Below are 13284 nucleotides of genomic sequence, written 5' to 3' on the forward strand. Positions count from 1 at the left end.
ACTGTCTTATTGCCAGACATGCTGAACCTCTTCCCTGCAAACCCCTAGCACCCAGCCTCTTCCCACACCCTGCTTCCCCTTAGGTCTGCTTCTCCTTTAAGGAAAGGGTCATTCTGGAAACTTCCCTGAACCAGCCCCCCCTGCGTGGGCCAGATGGTTGCTTCTCTGTGACTTGGCTTAGCTAGTGGTTAATGTGAATATGGGCTTCCCAGAGCCTCAGATTCCCTGTTGTCAGTCCATTGGAGGCTTTTATTATGTGCCTCCCAGGATCCTTGCAATTCAAAGATTTCTAAGTCCGTGGAACCAGGCTCGCTGGGTTCAAACCAAGGCTCCCTTACTTATTAGCTACATGACCTTGGACAAGTTGCTTGCTGTCTTTTGCCTCATTCTCTTCTCTAAAATGGGCTTAATAATAGACCCACCTCTTTGAGGTGCTGTGAGGATTAACTTGAATATTGCATGAAAAGAATTTAGCACTTGAATTGGCAAATGCTCAAGAACAGTTAACTGTAGTCATTGATAATAGCCACCTTGGCAGCTTTAAAATAATACGGGTTCCCAGGTCCTGATAAATCTGAATGAATGAAAACAGTACTGGGTACTCCTTAGGAAGGAGTGCCAGAATTAGCACATAAAAATACAGGCCAGGGGATCCCTGGGTGGCGCAGCGGTTTGGCGCCTGCCTTTGGCCCAGGGCACGATGCTGGAGACCGGGGATCGAATCCCACGTAGGGCTCCCGGTGCATGGAGCCTGCTTCTCCCTCTGCCTATGTCTCTGCCTCTCTCTTTCTCTCTGTGTGACTATCATAAATAAATAGAAAAATAAAATAAAATAAAAAATAAAAATACAGGCCAACCAGTTTGATCTGAACTTCCATGTATACAGCAAATAATATTTTAATGTAAGTATGTCCCATATAATAGTTGAGACATAAACCAAAATGTATTCAGATGTAAAGATTGTCTTGTTATCTATCTGGATTTAACTGTATCCTGGGAGATCTTGACACTCAACCCACTTGAAAGTTATGCTCCTGACTCCTTGGGTAGGGTCGAAAGTTAAACCTCCCAGTCAAAAATAGTAGTTTTTCACTTGACACAGGGGGGAGCTAGAGGATAGTTGTTCACTTTCTTTGCTCCTAAATTGTCTAAGGAAGCAGGCCTGTGGGCTGCCTTGTGACTTACCTCTCAGTACTTGTGAATCATTTTCAGAAGATCTGCAAGCCTGTGTCCCAGCAGGGTCTGGGAGGCTATAAGAAGTGAACACAGAGCCAGCTAGCTCTCTCTCTTGACCCTACTTCCAAGAGGGTTAATCCATCCCCTCAGAGTCTTCATCTCTTCTGCCCTGCTTCCCCCAGCCTACTCTCACATTGATGTCATATCCCTATTTTGACATCACAACCCCATGCTTGGAATTAACCTAGGCAGCCTAGATTCTGCCCTTAGAGCAACCAAGGCTGGCATTTGAACAAGGGGTGAGGGGATTTTTGGTTGGCTGGTAGCCCTAGGGGTTGACCCTAAAGAACATCTGGGCAGCCTGCCATCCAATTGCTCCAAAATGAAAATCCTCTAAAAGGTAGGACTTCAAGGGCTTTCCTTTTGTCCCTGTTGGCTGTGGTCCTCCAAGGTAGAAATAAATTCCTGGGGAATGTGGATTTGTTCTGCTCTGTAAACAACTCCTGGGAAACCTGATGCCTTTGTGCCTTGGGATGCAAGTGGCTTAGAGAAATGCTGGTCTCTCCTTGGTCCACTCAACACTCTTCTCTTCCCATTTGAAGGAATGACTTCCTGAAATGCAGTTTCCTACTTGTTGCAGGGGAGTTGTTCCTTAGTGTTTGGAGAATGCCTGCAAGTACTAAACCATGGTGTATTCTTCTGTGGCCACTTCCTCTGTCTTCAATCCCTAGAGGCTGGGCGGGGACAGGGCTGTGCCCTTCTCAGCACAAAGGGAAAATGCAGCCACTTTCCAGCTATTAGCTCTCAGATCCCTCAGTCCCAAAGAGAAAGATCCCCCATCTGCTTAGCTGGCCCAAAGGTGTAATGAGATCTCTTGTGAGCTTATTAAATTAGTAAAATATTGACTGGCCTTGATTAAACAACACACACACAAAACCATGAATAACTTTTCTTTAACTTCCATGTGGGCATGAAGTCCCCTGGGATGAGCACGTTAAAAATCTTAGGGGAGGACTACCAAGATTCTGACGTGATGGTTATGTGGTGCCTAGGAACCCCCATTTTTAATAAGCATTACACACAGGGCTCATGCTGGCCTCCCATGGATCTCATTTTAAGAAATGTCATCTGTTCAGACTCTTTGGATTCTTTACCACAGCTGGCTTGCTTCCCCTGTTTCCAAATGTCATGGTTTCCATTGAATGGGGATTTAATTCCATTTTACTCCCACATACTTATTTAATGCACTGGATAGAGAGAGACAAAAGAGACGGTGTAGGGTGAACACCAGGTACATTCATATCCGATTTTTTGTCACCTGTCTTCCAGGCATAGATGCAGCCTTTTCTCTACCTGACAGGGGGGATTGTGTCTACCTTGGAAGTTCTGTACCCTTTACTCATCATAGTCTCTTCATGGTCCTTCCCTGAACTGAGAGAATGGAAGCAGGAATGTGAATTATTGGTTATTGAAATCAATAGTGGTAAAGCGTATTGCTGACTGAAGGGATTAGCTTTGTTTCTGTGGTGGCCCCAGGATGAACATTTACCAATCCCTGGGATGGTAGCCATTGTCCTTAATAGGTCAGCAGCTCAAGGTGGGCATTCCTTCCCCACTTGTGCTGTGAATTCAGGCTTCCTTGAGAATGCCTCACAGACTTCTGAACAAATCAACACATTTGTGCCTATTTGGAAGAGAAATCAGTTTCTGGTTTGGAGTTCTTTGGATGAGGCAGTGTCCCACATCCAGGTGTTAGGGCCTGGATCCCCTAGTGGTCTCAGTGCTGCTCTCTATGCTGCTGGTCCAAATGGGAGGCAGGTAGTGTCCTGGCCCTTGGTTCTTTGTCTCAAGTTATGGTGTGGAAGGATTGACCTCACCCAGATCCTCCAAAATGTGGATGGGTCGGCCTTTCTTTTCCCTGAAACTCTTCTCTGCCCTGACCCATCCCAGGGCTGTCTCATTCAGTAGGAGTGAGGGAAGAACAGAGGGAGTTGGTATCCTCTCAACGATGCTAGGACAAGAAGCTGGGCTCACTCCCTTCCACGTGGCCAAGGAAGGGGAGGCCCTGACTGCCCACTCTGGTTTTGGGGAGTAGAGAAAAACCACTGCCCAATTTGAGAAATGGAGCTTTGGGAACTTTGCTAAGATAAAGGACAGGACTGTGCAGGACAGGACAGCATCCTGAGGGCTCATTTCAAGTGGGGCCACTTAACTCTGCAGCTTCAACCTTGAGAGTAGTAGATGCTAGTAAACATGTGCCAGTGGAAAAGGATGCAAGGAAAAGGTCAGGTGGGACAGTTGGACTCAGGGATGCTCCAAAACCCCCGGGATGGGGTTTTCTAAAGCCTTTTCGTTGTTACAGAAAATTTAAGACAAGAAGAGAAGTGGGCAGGAGAGTCTCAGGAACCCACACATAGCTGTCACTCAGTTATCACCTCAACCTTGTCTCTATGCCTCTATCCTCTTTCCCCATCTTTTTGAAGCCAGTTGCAGACCTTATGTAATTCCATTTGTCTGTATTTCAGGATGTATCTTTAAAAGAGTAAGGATTAAAAAAAAAAAGAAGAGGAGGAGTAAAGATTCATTCTTAAAAATTTAACATAACCAAAATACTGTTATCACACCTAAAAAATGTAGAGTGCTTTGGAATGAGGTTTACTTAAGGGAACCAGTGCTCTCTCTGGTGTCTAAGAACTAGAACTAGGAATGCAGTGGCTAAAGAAGGGGGGCACACCTGTGCTTCCAGCTGAGAAGGCAGGGCTTTATTCAGAGTTTGAAGAAACCAAAGAGAAAGTTAACATCCTTCAGCTGGTAGAAAATTCTGGCCTGTCACAAAGAAGCAAGGTGTGGCGAGGCTCAGGAGGACGCGGAAAGGTGGAGACTCCCATTGGTTTGGCCTTGTCAGGAGGCCCTGCAGGGCAAAGAGCAGCGCTTGAGCTGGAGTCAGTTCTCAAGTAGCAAAGGCAAGAGCCACCAGAAGGGGACTTAGCACAGCAATGGTATTTATTCTGTAGGGGGTTTTGACAATTTGGATTTAGATGTTACCCTGTGACCCATACAGATGGCAGCAGCTTACCCCTGAGGGACTCATATAAATCAGTGCTAGCCGAAAGAGGCCCAGGGTAAATGGGTCACCAGCAAGTTTGAATGTATGTGCAGAATTTGAAGAGATTGATGTTCAGTTCTCAGAGAAATTGAATTGGATTTTCACAGTGAGGATGACAGGCTGCGTCTGTTCTGACTTCAGCTCTTCCCTTTGGACCCTCTGCCTGCCCACCAAGCCTTGGAGCCAGCCAAAAGATGGTCCCTTATCTCAGTAGAAAATAGGCATTCTAAGATGTTAGTATTGGGAGGTGGTCATTATAAGAGGATTAGAAGGTCAGAGTCATTGACTAAAAAAGTGGACTAAATGGTCACCATCTACATTTGATACAATCTTACCATTAAGATGGTTTGAGCATCATTTTCCTGCCAGGGCAATTACCTTGATTATTAATTGCTTTCTTCATAACTAAAGGACATAATAGCACTTTACTTTTTAATTATTAGAATCATAAGGCTTATGCTTTGTTACCATTTTTTTAAAAAGATTTTATTTATTTATTCTTGAGAGACACAGAGATAGAGAGGCAGAGACATAGGCAGAGGAAGAAGCAGGCTCCTCGCAGGGAGCCTGATGAGGAACTTGATCCTTGGACCCTGGGATCACAACCTGAGCTAAAGACAGTTGCTCAACTGCTGAGCCACCAGGTGTCCTTACTTTGTTACTGTTTAGATATTAACCTGCTTGTGTATCAGTGGGCATGAGTGCCAAGCTCTGACATAGGTGAGGCTGTTGGCTCATTGTGTCACTAGCTCCAAGGCAGAGGGCCCTGGGGACCAGGTCAGAATGTGTGACCGAGTCCTAAAGGCACACTAGGCTGGGACATCTTCCAGGGATCCTCCCGCACTTCATTTTGCCAGTTTGAGCTTTGATTTGGAGATAAGCTTTGAAAGGTCAAGGCTAAGTATTCTAGGATATAGACCTGTAAGCCTGGGCTCTGCTGGACTCCCAGGCAATTTCTGAGTCTGTTGCATGGTGGAGTGTGGCTTAGTAAAAAGGGTGCAAAATTTGGAATCCTAGATTTGCTCTGAGTCCCTTTGTGACTTTGCATGAGCACTTCAAAACCTCAGTTTCTCAGTCCATCAAAGGGAAGAATTATGGCTATATCACAAGATGGTTATAAGGATAAATAACAAGAACAAACGCAATAAGAAAATACAAAACAACCTAGAGAAGGAGCCATGAGGCACAGCTGACAGGTGCCAGTCATTACCACCACCCACTGTCCCTGACTCTTCAGTCCACATCCCTGGTTGACAATAGATCTGCATGTAGTGGTCTTATGCACGTGGGGATGCCTTCTAACTGCACTGGAAACACTATTATAGATAGGACTTGTTTACTAATTCTTTCTTTACAATTATTATTTTGTCATGGTTTTCTATTCAGGGTCAGTTAGTGACAGGGAATGAAAACCCACTCAAACTGTAAAAGTAGGGAGTTATGCTCAGGGTGTGTCCTGGAGGGACAGAATGTGTCTGCAGCTGCTCCCGATTTTTCCATTTCTGGTTCTCTCCTGGTTTCCTCTCTGCTTTCTTTTCCTCTGCAGATGGGCTTCTGTGTTCTTCTATGACCTTGTTCTGCTGATGGGGCTGACCTGCCCTGGCTGTGCTGGCCTTTGTGCTGCTGTCTCTGTGCCACAGTTTCAGATTCTTGGGCGAGAGGTCCCAGAGCTGCTCGTAGAAGGTACCCAGTCCCGGTCCCATCAGGTGTGGCCAGAGGAGGCAGGGTCATACCTGAGGGCACCTGAATGTGTTTAGTAAGGGAGAAATCCTGCCTCCTCTTGGATCCTGCCCCCTTTTCTGCAGACTCTACCCTGACCATGTCCAGCCTCCATCCAGTGGTTCCTTACTGTCCCCTCCAGGAGCAGAAAAAAAGGACAGGAGGTTAGACAGCAGATGTATGGGTTCTACATGTTCTGTGGCTGCCCCTTGCCCATATCCATCCCAGACCAGAGAACCATGGTGAGCTCACACCCAGCTCTGGAGGGAGGCCAGGCGAGCAGGTGGGTGTGACAACATGAATTGTGGAAGGGAATCATTGGGGGAGAAGACAAAATCCCCTGGAAGCAGGGGCGGGAGTCATGGAGCTTCTGGAGGCCCTTCACAAGTGGACTGTGTAGTCAGGGAGGGCCTTGTGAGCACAGGAAGAGCTGGGCCCAATGGAGGCTGGCTCTCAGCAGCTTGGTACTCATGTGGCACAACTGGGCACAATGGCTCTGGCATCCCAGGGCCTCAGAGTAATTCCTGCACCTTGGGCTGGTGTGGTGGGCTCTGGGCTGACCCCCTTCCACTCTGTCAGACTCAGTAGCTTCCCTTGTTCTGTGTCTGGTGGTCTCTGGTGAAGATATCTGTTTGAAAAATGGATTCCACTACAAAAAGTTTAATAACAATTGGTGTAGAGCTGTTACATGAGGTCAGCACTAGCTTTGAAACCAAGGCTGAACCTGAGGGTGGCAAGAGCATGGACAAGGGGCAGGGCCTGGCCATTTTCATGATCTCCCAAAGGAAGCTTGTAGGGGCACCTCCTTGGAAGGCTTCACAGTACTTGGCCTGGGTTTGCCCTTGCAAACTTAGCTGGCATTACTCTGCAAGGGCTCCCACATCAAGGGTCCTTTCTCCTCCCATGGAAAGGACAAAGGCTGTACCCATGCACAGGCCTTTAATGCCTGGATGCAGAAAGAACATTCGGTACAGCACTCAGATGTTTTGTGTGTACAGGGCTGCATGCTTGTAGGCTGCCTTTGTCCAGGTGGGAGTAGGGAAGAACGAAGCTGGGCCAACAGGCAGCCCTGAGGCCAGAGCCCCAGGCTGAATGCAGGCCACCTCTGGCTGCTCAGCTCCTGCAGCCTTGGGCGCAGCCCCCTATAGAGAGAGAAGAAATCATCCTAGTGGGTTCATGTGGGGCCAGGACGGAGACTGCACGCTGGGATTCTGGTGGGCGAGTTCTGCTTTTAGATGACTGGGTGGTGGATTTTCCTCTCCTGCCAGCACCACCTCACATTTTTCTATAGAAGACAACGGAAACACTTGACTGCTCAGACAGGGGGTGGCCTCTCTTGAGGAATGGGATTTTCATTTTAATTAGGCTCTCCAGTCATGGTGTCATGCCTGCCTTGGAAGAGTTGCAGCTGCCCATCTTTCTTCATCTCTGTTAGATGCTAGAAGTGGGGAGGCCAGACTGGTTCATGGGACGTCTTGTCATTGATGAGGCAGCTCTGTGTTTGCAGAGAGATCCTATTCATAGCTGTTTTGCGAGCTCAGCCAGAAGAGTCACCTTCAGGACCTGGCTGCAGAAGCCCTGGGGCCCCAGCCATCCTGGCGGCAGCTGTGCCAGCTCTAGGCAAGCCTGTGACTGGTTAGGCCCGGCTTTGAGGCTGCTGCCAGGTCTGGCTCTCCGTCTCAGCTGAGCACTGTCCTCTGTTGCCTTTGCTTTTCTGGAACTCAGGTTCCTGTCTGTAGAAGAGAACTGACGAGAGCCCCTAGGCAGTTAGACAGCTGGTGTGAGCCGCACAGGCTGTGCAGTGTCGCACACACACACACACACACACACACACACACTCACAGGATGTGTGACATAACAGGATGGCTGTTATGTCAGGAGTGTTCTTCTGCAGGACACCTTCCAGTCCAGCTCAGCCCGGCTGCTTCCCACACTCAGTGGGTGGGCTCCCAGGCCCTGGTGCCTCTGTTTCATAGCACTCAGTACAATCGTGATTGTTATTTACTTGTGTACTTACTGGTTTTTTGTGTTTTTTTAAGATTTTGTTTATTTATTCATGAGAGACAGAGAGAGAGGCAGAGACATTGACAGAGGGAGAAGCAGGTTCCCCACAAGGAGCCTGATCAGGACTCGTTCTCGGGTCCCAGGGATCACACCCTGAGCCAAAGGGACGCTCAGCCCACTGAGCCACCCAGACGTCCCTGTATACTTACTGTTTAATGTCTGATTTCCCCGATAATCCTGGCCTAGGCCTTATTCATCTCAGAGTAGACATGCAGCAACTATTGGTTGGGTGGATAAAGGAAGGGATGGAAGGAGGGAGGATGCATGAATGTAGAAGATGCCTGTGCTTTGGCCAGGCACAGGGGTTCCTTCCATTCATACATTCTGGGTACTGAGCCTTTAGGCCATTCAGATACATTGCACAAGGATCCTCACAGAGCCAAGTTTGAAAAGCATGTCCGTCTGAAGGGCATTACCAAGAGTGTGGGAGATCTGGAAGGACTCTAGGCAGCTAATCTGGAGAGACCACAGGGGAGCATTGGTGGCCTCAGCAATGGGCAGTTCAGCAGTAGTCACCATATTTAGCTCTCCAGCTGCTGCTGTTCACATGAAATGCCGTAGGAACGGGAAACACTTGGCTGTGAGTGATAATACAGGACTTAGGGTTTTTGCTTCTGCATGCAAGATCAATGTGTGGTGGTCTTTACCCCCTGTGTGTAGGACTGGCCTCAGCCCCTAGCAGCAGGGTCCTAACCACCAAAGAGGGGTGGTTCCTGAGAGAAAAAAGAGTCCATGTGGGGGTGGGTCCTGTCCTGGTTACTCAGCTGTGGTATGTGGGCACTGGCTTTAGCATCATCCTCACTGAAATGGGGACAGCCTCAGTGCTGGCCCAGCTGACTCTGCAGGGTAGCTATGAGGCTGGGTGTATAGGAGAAAGAGTTGCTAGGGGGCACTGTTGGGGTTGTCACTGGCAGAGGTGTCCAACAAAAGTTGGGCCCTCTTCAGTCCCTCCATGGGGTGGTGGTCTTTATAGACAGTCATTGTCATTGGAGTAAGTGCCAGGTGCCAGGCGGCTTTTGTTAGGAATGTGCTATTATGCAGGACCAGTCAGAATGCTACAGGTGAAAAGGGTATTTCTAAACATGTCTGCCTTTTAAGAAGAAAGCTTTATTGTTTTATAAAAGTATACTCAGTGGAAAAGAGAAGAGTAAACCATATTGAAAAATGGATAAAAGGGATACAAATCTCCTCAAATCTACTAACCCAGAAATGGCCACTTTGAAATCTGTACTCAACAGCATTACAGACATTTTATTTATGCATAGATGTGCATTTAGATCTAGGTATATACTTTCTTTTTAAAATTTTATTTATTTATTTATTCATGAGAGACACAGAGAGAGAGCAAGGACATAGGCAGAGGGAGAAGCAGGGAGCCTGATGCTGGACTCGATCCCACAACCCTGGGATCACGACCTGAGCCAAAGGCTCAACCACTGAGCCACCCAGGTGCCCCTAGGTATATACTTTCACATCATCAGGGGAAATTTCCAAGGTTCAGTTTTGCAACTGACTCATCAAACTCAGCATATTATAGACATCCCATGCTGACAAATATATATCTGTGGCATGGCTTATTATGGAAACTTGGTAGCAAGTTACATGCATGTGTACACACACACACACACACACACACACACACACACACACACACACTCTTGAACAATTCTCATGGCCAGTCTTATTTCATCTCCCCCCATCTTCTGTATCCCCTATTTTTGTGTGTGTGTGTGTGTGTAAAGTACATGTAACATAAAATTCACCATTAATGGCATTTAGCACATTGACAGTGTCATGCAACTGTCACCTCCATCTAGTTCCAGAACATTTTCATCACTCCTGAAGGAAACCCCATACCCATTAAGCAGTCACTTCTTATGTACCCTTCCTTCCACCCCTGACAACCACTAATCTGCTTTCCCCTCTATTTTTTTTTAAAAGTCCCATTTGCAAACATTTTGCTGAGTATCTCTAAAAAACAAAGACTCTTGTAAAAACACAAATCCAAGACCACTAACACACCTGGAATAACAATTCTTTAATATTACTTGTTTAAATGTCTAATTATAATGTCATTTTTAATCGTTCATAATATTCCACTGAATGGATATAGCAGAATTAAATTGATAATTTGTAGCCATTTAGGCTGTTTGCAATGTTTCCCATTATCAAAGAAAGCACAGAAATGTGCTTTTTTTTTAATGACAGTAGTGTGATTTCTGAAGGGTAAATTCTTAGAAAAGAGATTACTGGATCAAATACATGTTTCCCATTTAGATATCATTGCCAAGTTATCCCCCCATAAAGCTTCCACTTTATACTCTCCTTAGCAGAAAATGGATGGCTTGGTTAAGAGAAGGTGTTCCCTGGAAATATTCACGTTAGTCCTTTGCCATAACTTAAGTAAAAGTACCACTACTTTCCCATTTGTATAGAAATGCTCTGTCGCACTGGATGAAGGGTCTCCCAGATGCCATGGTAGCTCAAGGCCCTCAGTTGATAACCAAATGTAGGAGAAAAATGCCATGTTGCGGCATCCACAGTGACAGCCCCTGGAATCGTCAGCCAGGGAAGGACTCGGAGCTATTGGGGAGAGTGTTGGCAATAATATTGGAGGGCAGGAAGGCAGAGGGCCCATTAGTGGAGCCAGGGACTGGTTCCCAGATGTGCTTATCAGTCTGGAGGCTGGGTGGTGGGAAATTGATACTCTTTTGGAAGAGAGGGAAAAAGAGAACTGGTGAGAATAATTATCCTCTGCCATTCAGTTAAACTTGATTTCCTGTGCTATTAAAGACATTACTGTGATATTAAAGGACATCAAAAAGAAGAAATAAAAACATAATCATGATTCTGGCCATGGCCATGCCTTTGGGGCCCCAGTCACATCTCACCCCTCCCACCCCCACACACAGCTGAAGTTGTAGTGACCACCACACATCTTATCTCACTTGGCATCACAGTATCAATATTCAGCAGCACTGCAGCCTTGGTTGTCATTTTTTTAAAAAAGATTTTATTTATTCATGAGAGACACACAGAGAGAGGCAGAGACCCAGGCAGAGAGAAGCAGGCTCCATGCAGGGAGCCCGATGTGGGACTCGATCCTGGGACAAGATCCTGGGACTCTAGGATCACGCCCTGGGCTGAAGGCAGGCACTCAACCTCTAAGCCACACAGGTGTCCCTGGTTGTTATATTTACGCTTGCTTCTAGTCCTAGTTTTCGTACCCTGCTGTCCTTTGACTGGACACTTGAACAGCTTCCAGTTATGGCCTGTTATAAATATAGTGTCCATGCATGCAGCTATCCTCTCTTTTGTGATGCTTTCCTAGGAAAAGTTGTGTCTTGGGGGAGGGGCTGTGGAAGGGGACATGCAGGTGGTATTGTGGCTCTTGATTCTACTGTCTTCCAACGCAGTTGTTTTTAAGGAGGGGAATGCCCTGCAGGAGGGAGGGTACCAGATCATAAAGGGTTAAGTCAAGTATACAACATGTGTATAATCTAGAAATAATTATTATTAATATATTGGGGCCAAATAATAAAAAATAATTTTTGGATGGGGTGCATAATCCTAACAGCTTGGACATCTGGCTTGAGTACTATGAGGACCAGCACCACCTTCTCCTCGTTCTCTGCCCACTGCCCAGCACAGAGTGGCATTCCATAAACATTTGGCAAAACTTCTAAAAGGTGGTCCCGGGCAGCACTGCTCCCTGGCCTGCTCCTGAATGGCTGGACTTCGGCTTACTCAGGGAATTGATGCCCTGCTGCCTTAACTGCCTTGGCCTCCCCACACTTCATAGGTACACTTGTTGCTGCAGTAGCTAGATAGAAGTGACTCCAGTTGACAAGTATCACATATCCTGCCCTTCCCTGGGAGAGGTCCAGAAGGGAAGTACTTTTTTTTTTCTTTTTAAGTATCCCCAGTTCCTTTCCAGAATGAAGTTGAAATGGAGCCAAGGGAACAAAGGAGGGGTTCAGTTTTGTGCTTAAGTGGCAGGGACCAGACTCAAGGCAGAAGGATCTTGGGCCCCTTTAGTGGTTGGGTATTCTTTTCCCTGGTCTCACTACCCACCCTGGCCCACCTGGGTGGCCCTGACCTTAGCTTGTCTTCTCTCCCTCCCATTAGCTCTCAGCTCCTCATTTACACAGAAATACAGCTCATTCCCACTCCTCAGGCTTTCCTCTTATCCTTCAGTATTTCTTTGCTCATCATTTTCCCATTCAGATGTGTACTTTGGTGTGCCAGTCAGATTCTCATTCAATATGAAGCAAAAACTGTAATCTATTTGTAGTCTATTTAAAACCAAATGAAGGTGCCTGAATTGGATTATTCAAGCTGAGCATTCAGTCCTTGAGGGGCTCACAGCCCTGGGTAAGCAGAATGGCACAGTTATTTGATGTTATCTGAAAACTGAGTCATCTCGTATTGTTTTCTAGATGGCAGTACCAATGCTTTTGCAGTAAATATGCTACAGTGATCCATTTCTTCTTGAAACAACAAAGTGATTATCCTGTAGCAGGTCCTGGGGACAAATTAAGGCAGCAGGGAGTGGAAAAACAGCTGAAAATCTCATCAGTGAGCTTTACTTAGCCCTTACTCTGTGTAACAAGCCAACGCTTGTGAAATACCAGTGGGCTGTGACTCTGACTTTCCACTATCCATTGTACAGACACCCTGGCCACTAAGATACTGTTACACTATTTTCATCAAATCCCTTTGGCATTTGTGGGTGCAACTTCTGTCAAGTCAACTTCCCATTCCTTAGGCTTTGGTGCACTCCTTTTAAGCAACCCGAAGAGTAAATTCCATGTACTAATTTTATTTTAATATAAAAATCATCCTCAAAAGGCAGCCATTCCTGCATTTTAACTTCATGGTTGCTGCTACACATCTGTCCCTTGGCTCAGGCCTCAACTTGAGTTGTGATTGTGGAAAAGCCAGTGAGGAGCCTAGGGGTCTCTTGGCCAGGACATCCACCTCTCCTTTGAAACCTGCACTCCCCACAGACACACTAACTCTTTGTGTTTCTCTGTGTAAAAAGCCCCTGAAGTGGGTTGGAGCATTCTGAGCTTGGGCTGTTTGGAGGGAAGGAGACATTAAGGGATGTCTGTTCCCTGTACCCAGGTACTGAGACTGACCATAGGTGGTGCTGGGTCCTGTGCAAGACATGATGGGGCACTATCTCAGTGACTCAAGCAGTACCATTGAGAGGGAGG

The 13284-nt window shown here is 46.7% G+C and overlaps 1 protein-coding gene across 5 annotated transcripts in view; it reads left to right on the plus strand.

Annotated features, from left to right (window-relative positions):
* OSBP2 (oxysterol binding protein 2) overlaps positions 1-13284 on the plus strand; it is a 194947-nt gene that overhangs the window by 72015 nt on the left and 109648 nt on the right. The window contains exons 1-2 of one of the 5 annotated variants that reach the window (XM_072803249.1): positions 1425-1576; positions 5829-5965. The exons of the other annotated variants lie outside the window; for them this stretch is intronic. Coding sequence (XP_072659350.1) covers positions 5866-5965 — 100 coding nt within the window. The 5' untranslated portion in view covers positions 1425-1576; positions 5829-5865. Of the gene's footprint in view, positions 1-1424; positions 1577-5828; positions 5966-13284 lie in introns of those variants that run through there. 5 annotated transcript variants of the gene reach the window in all.

Source organism: Canis lupus, chromosome 27, assembly GCF_048164855.1.
Source record: "Canis lupus baileyi chromosome 27, mCanLup2.hap1, whole genome shotgun sequence".
NCBI classification, from domain to species: domain Eukaryota; kingdom Metazoa; phylum Chordata; class Mammalia; order Carnivora; family Canidae; genus Canis; species Canis lupus.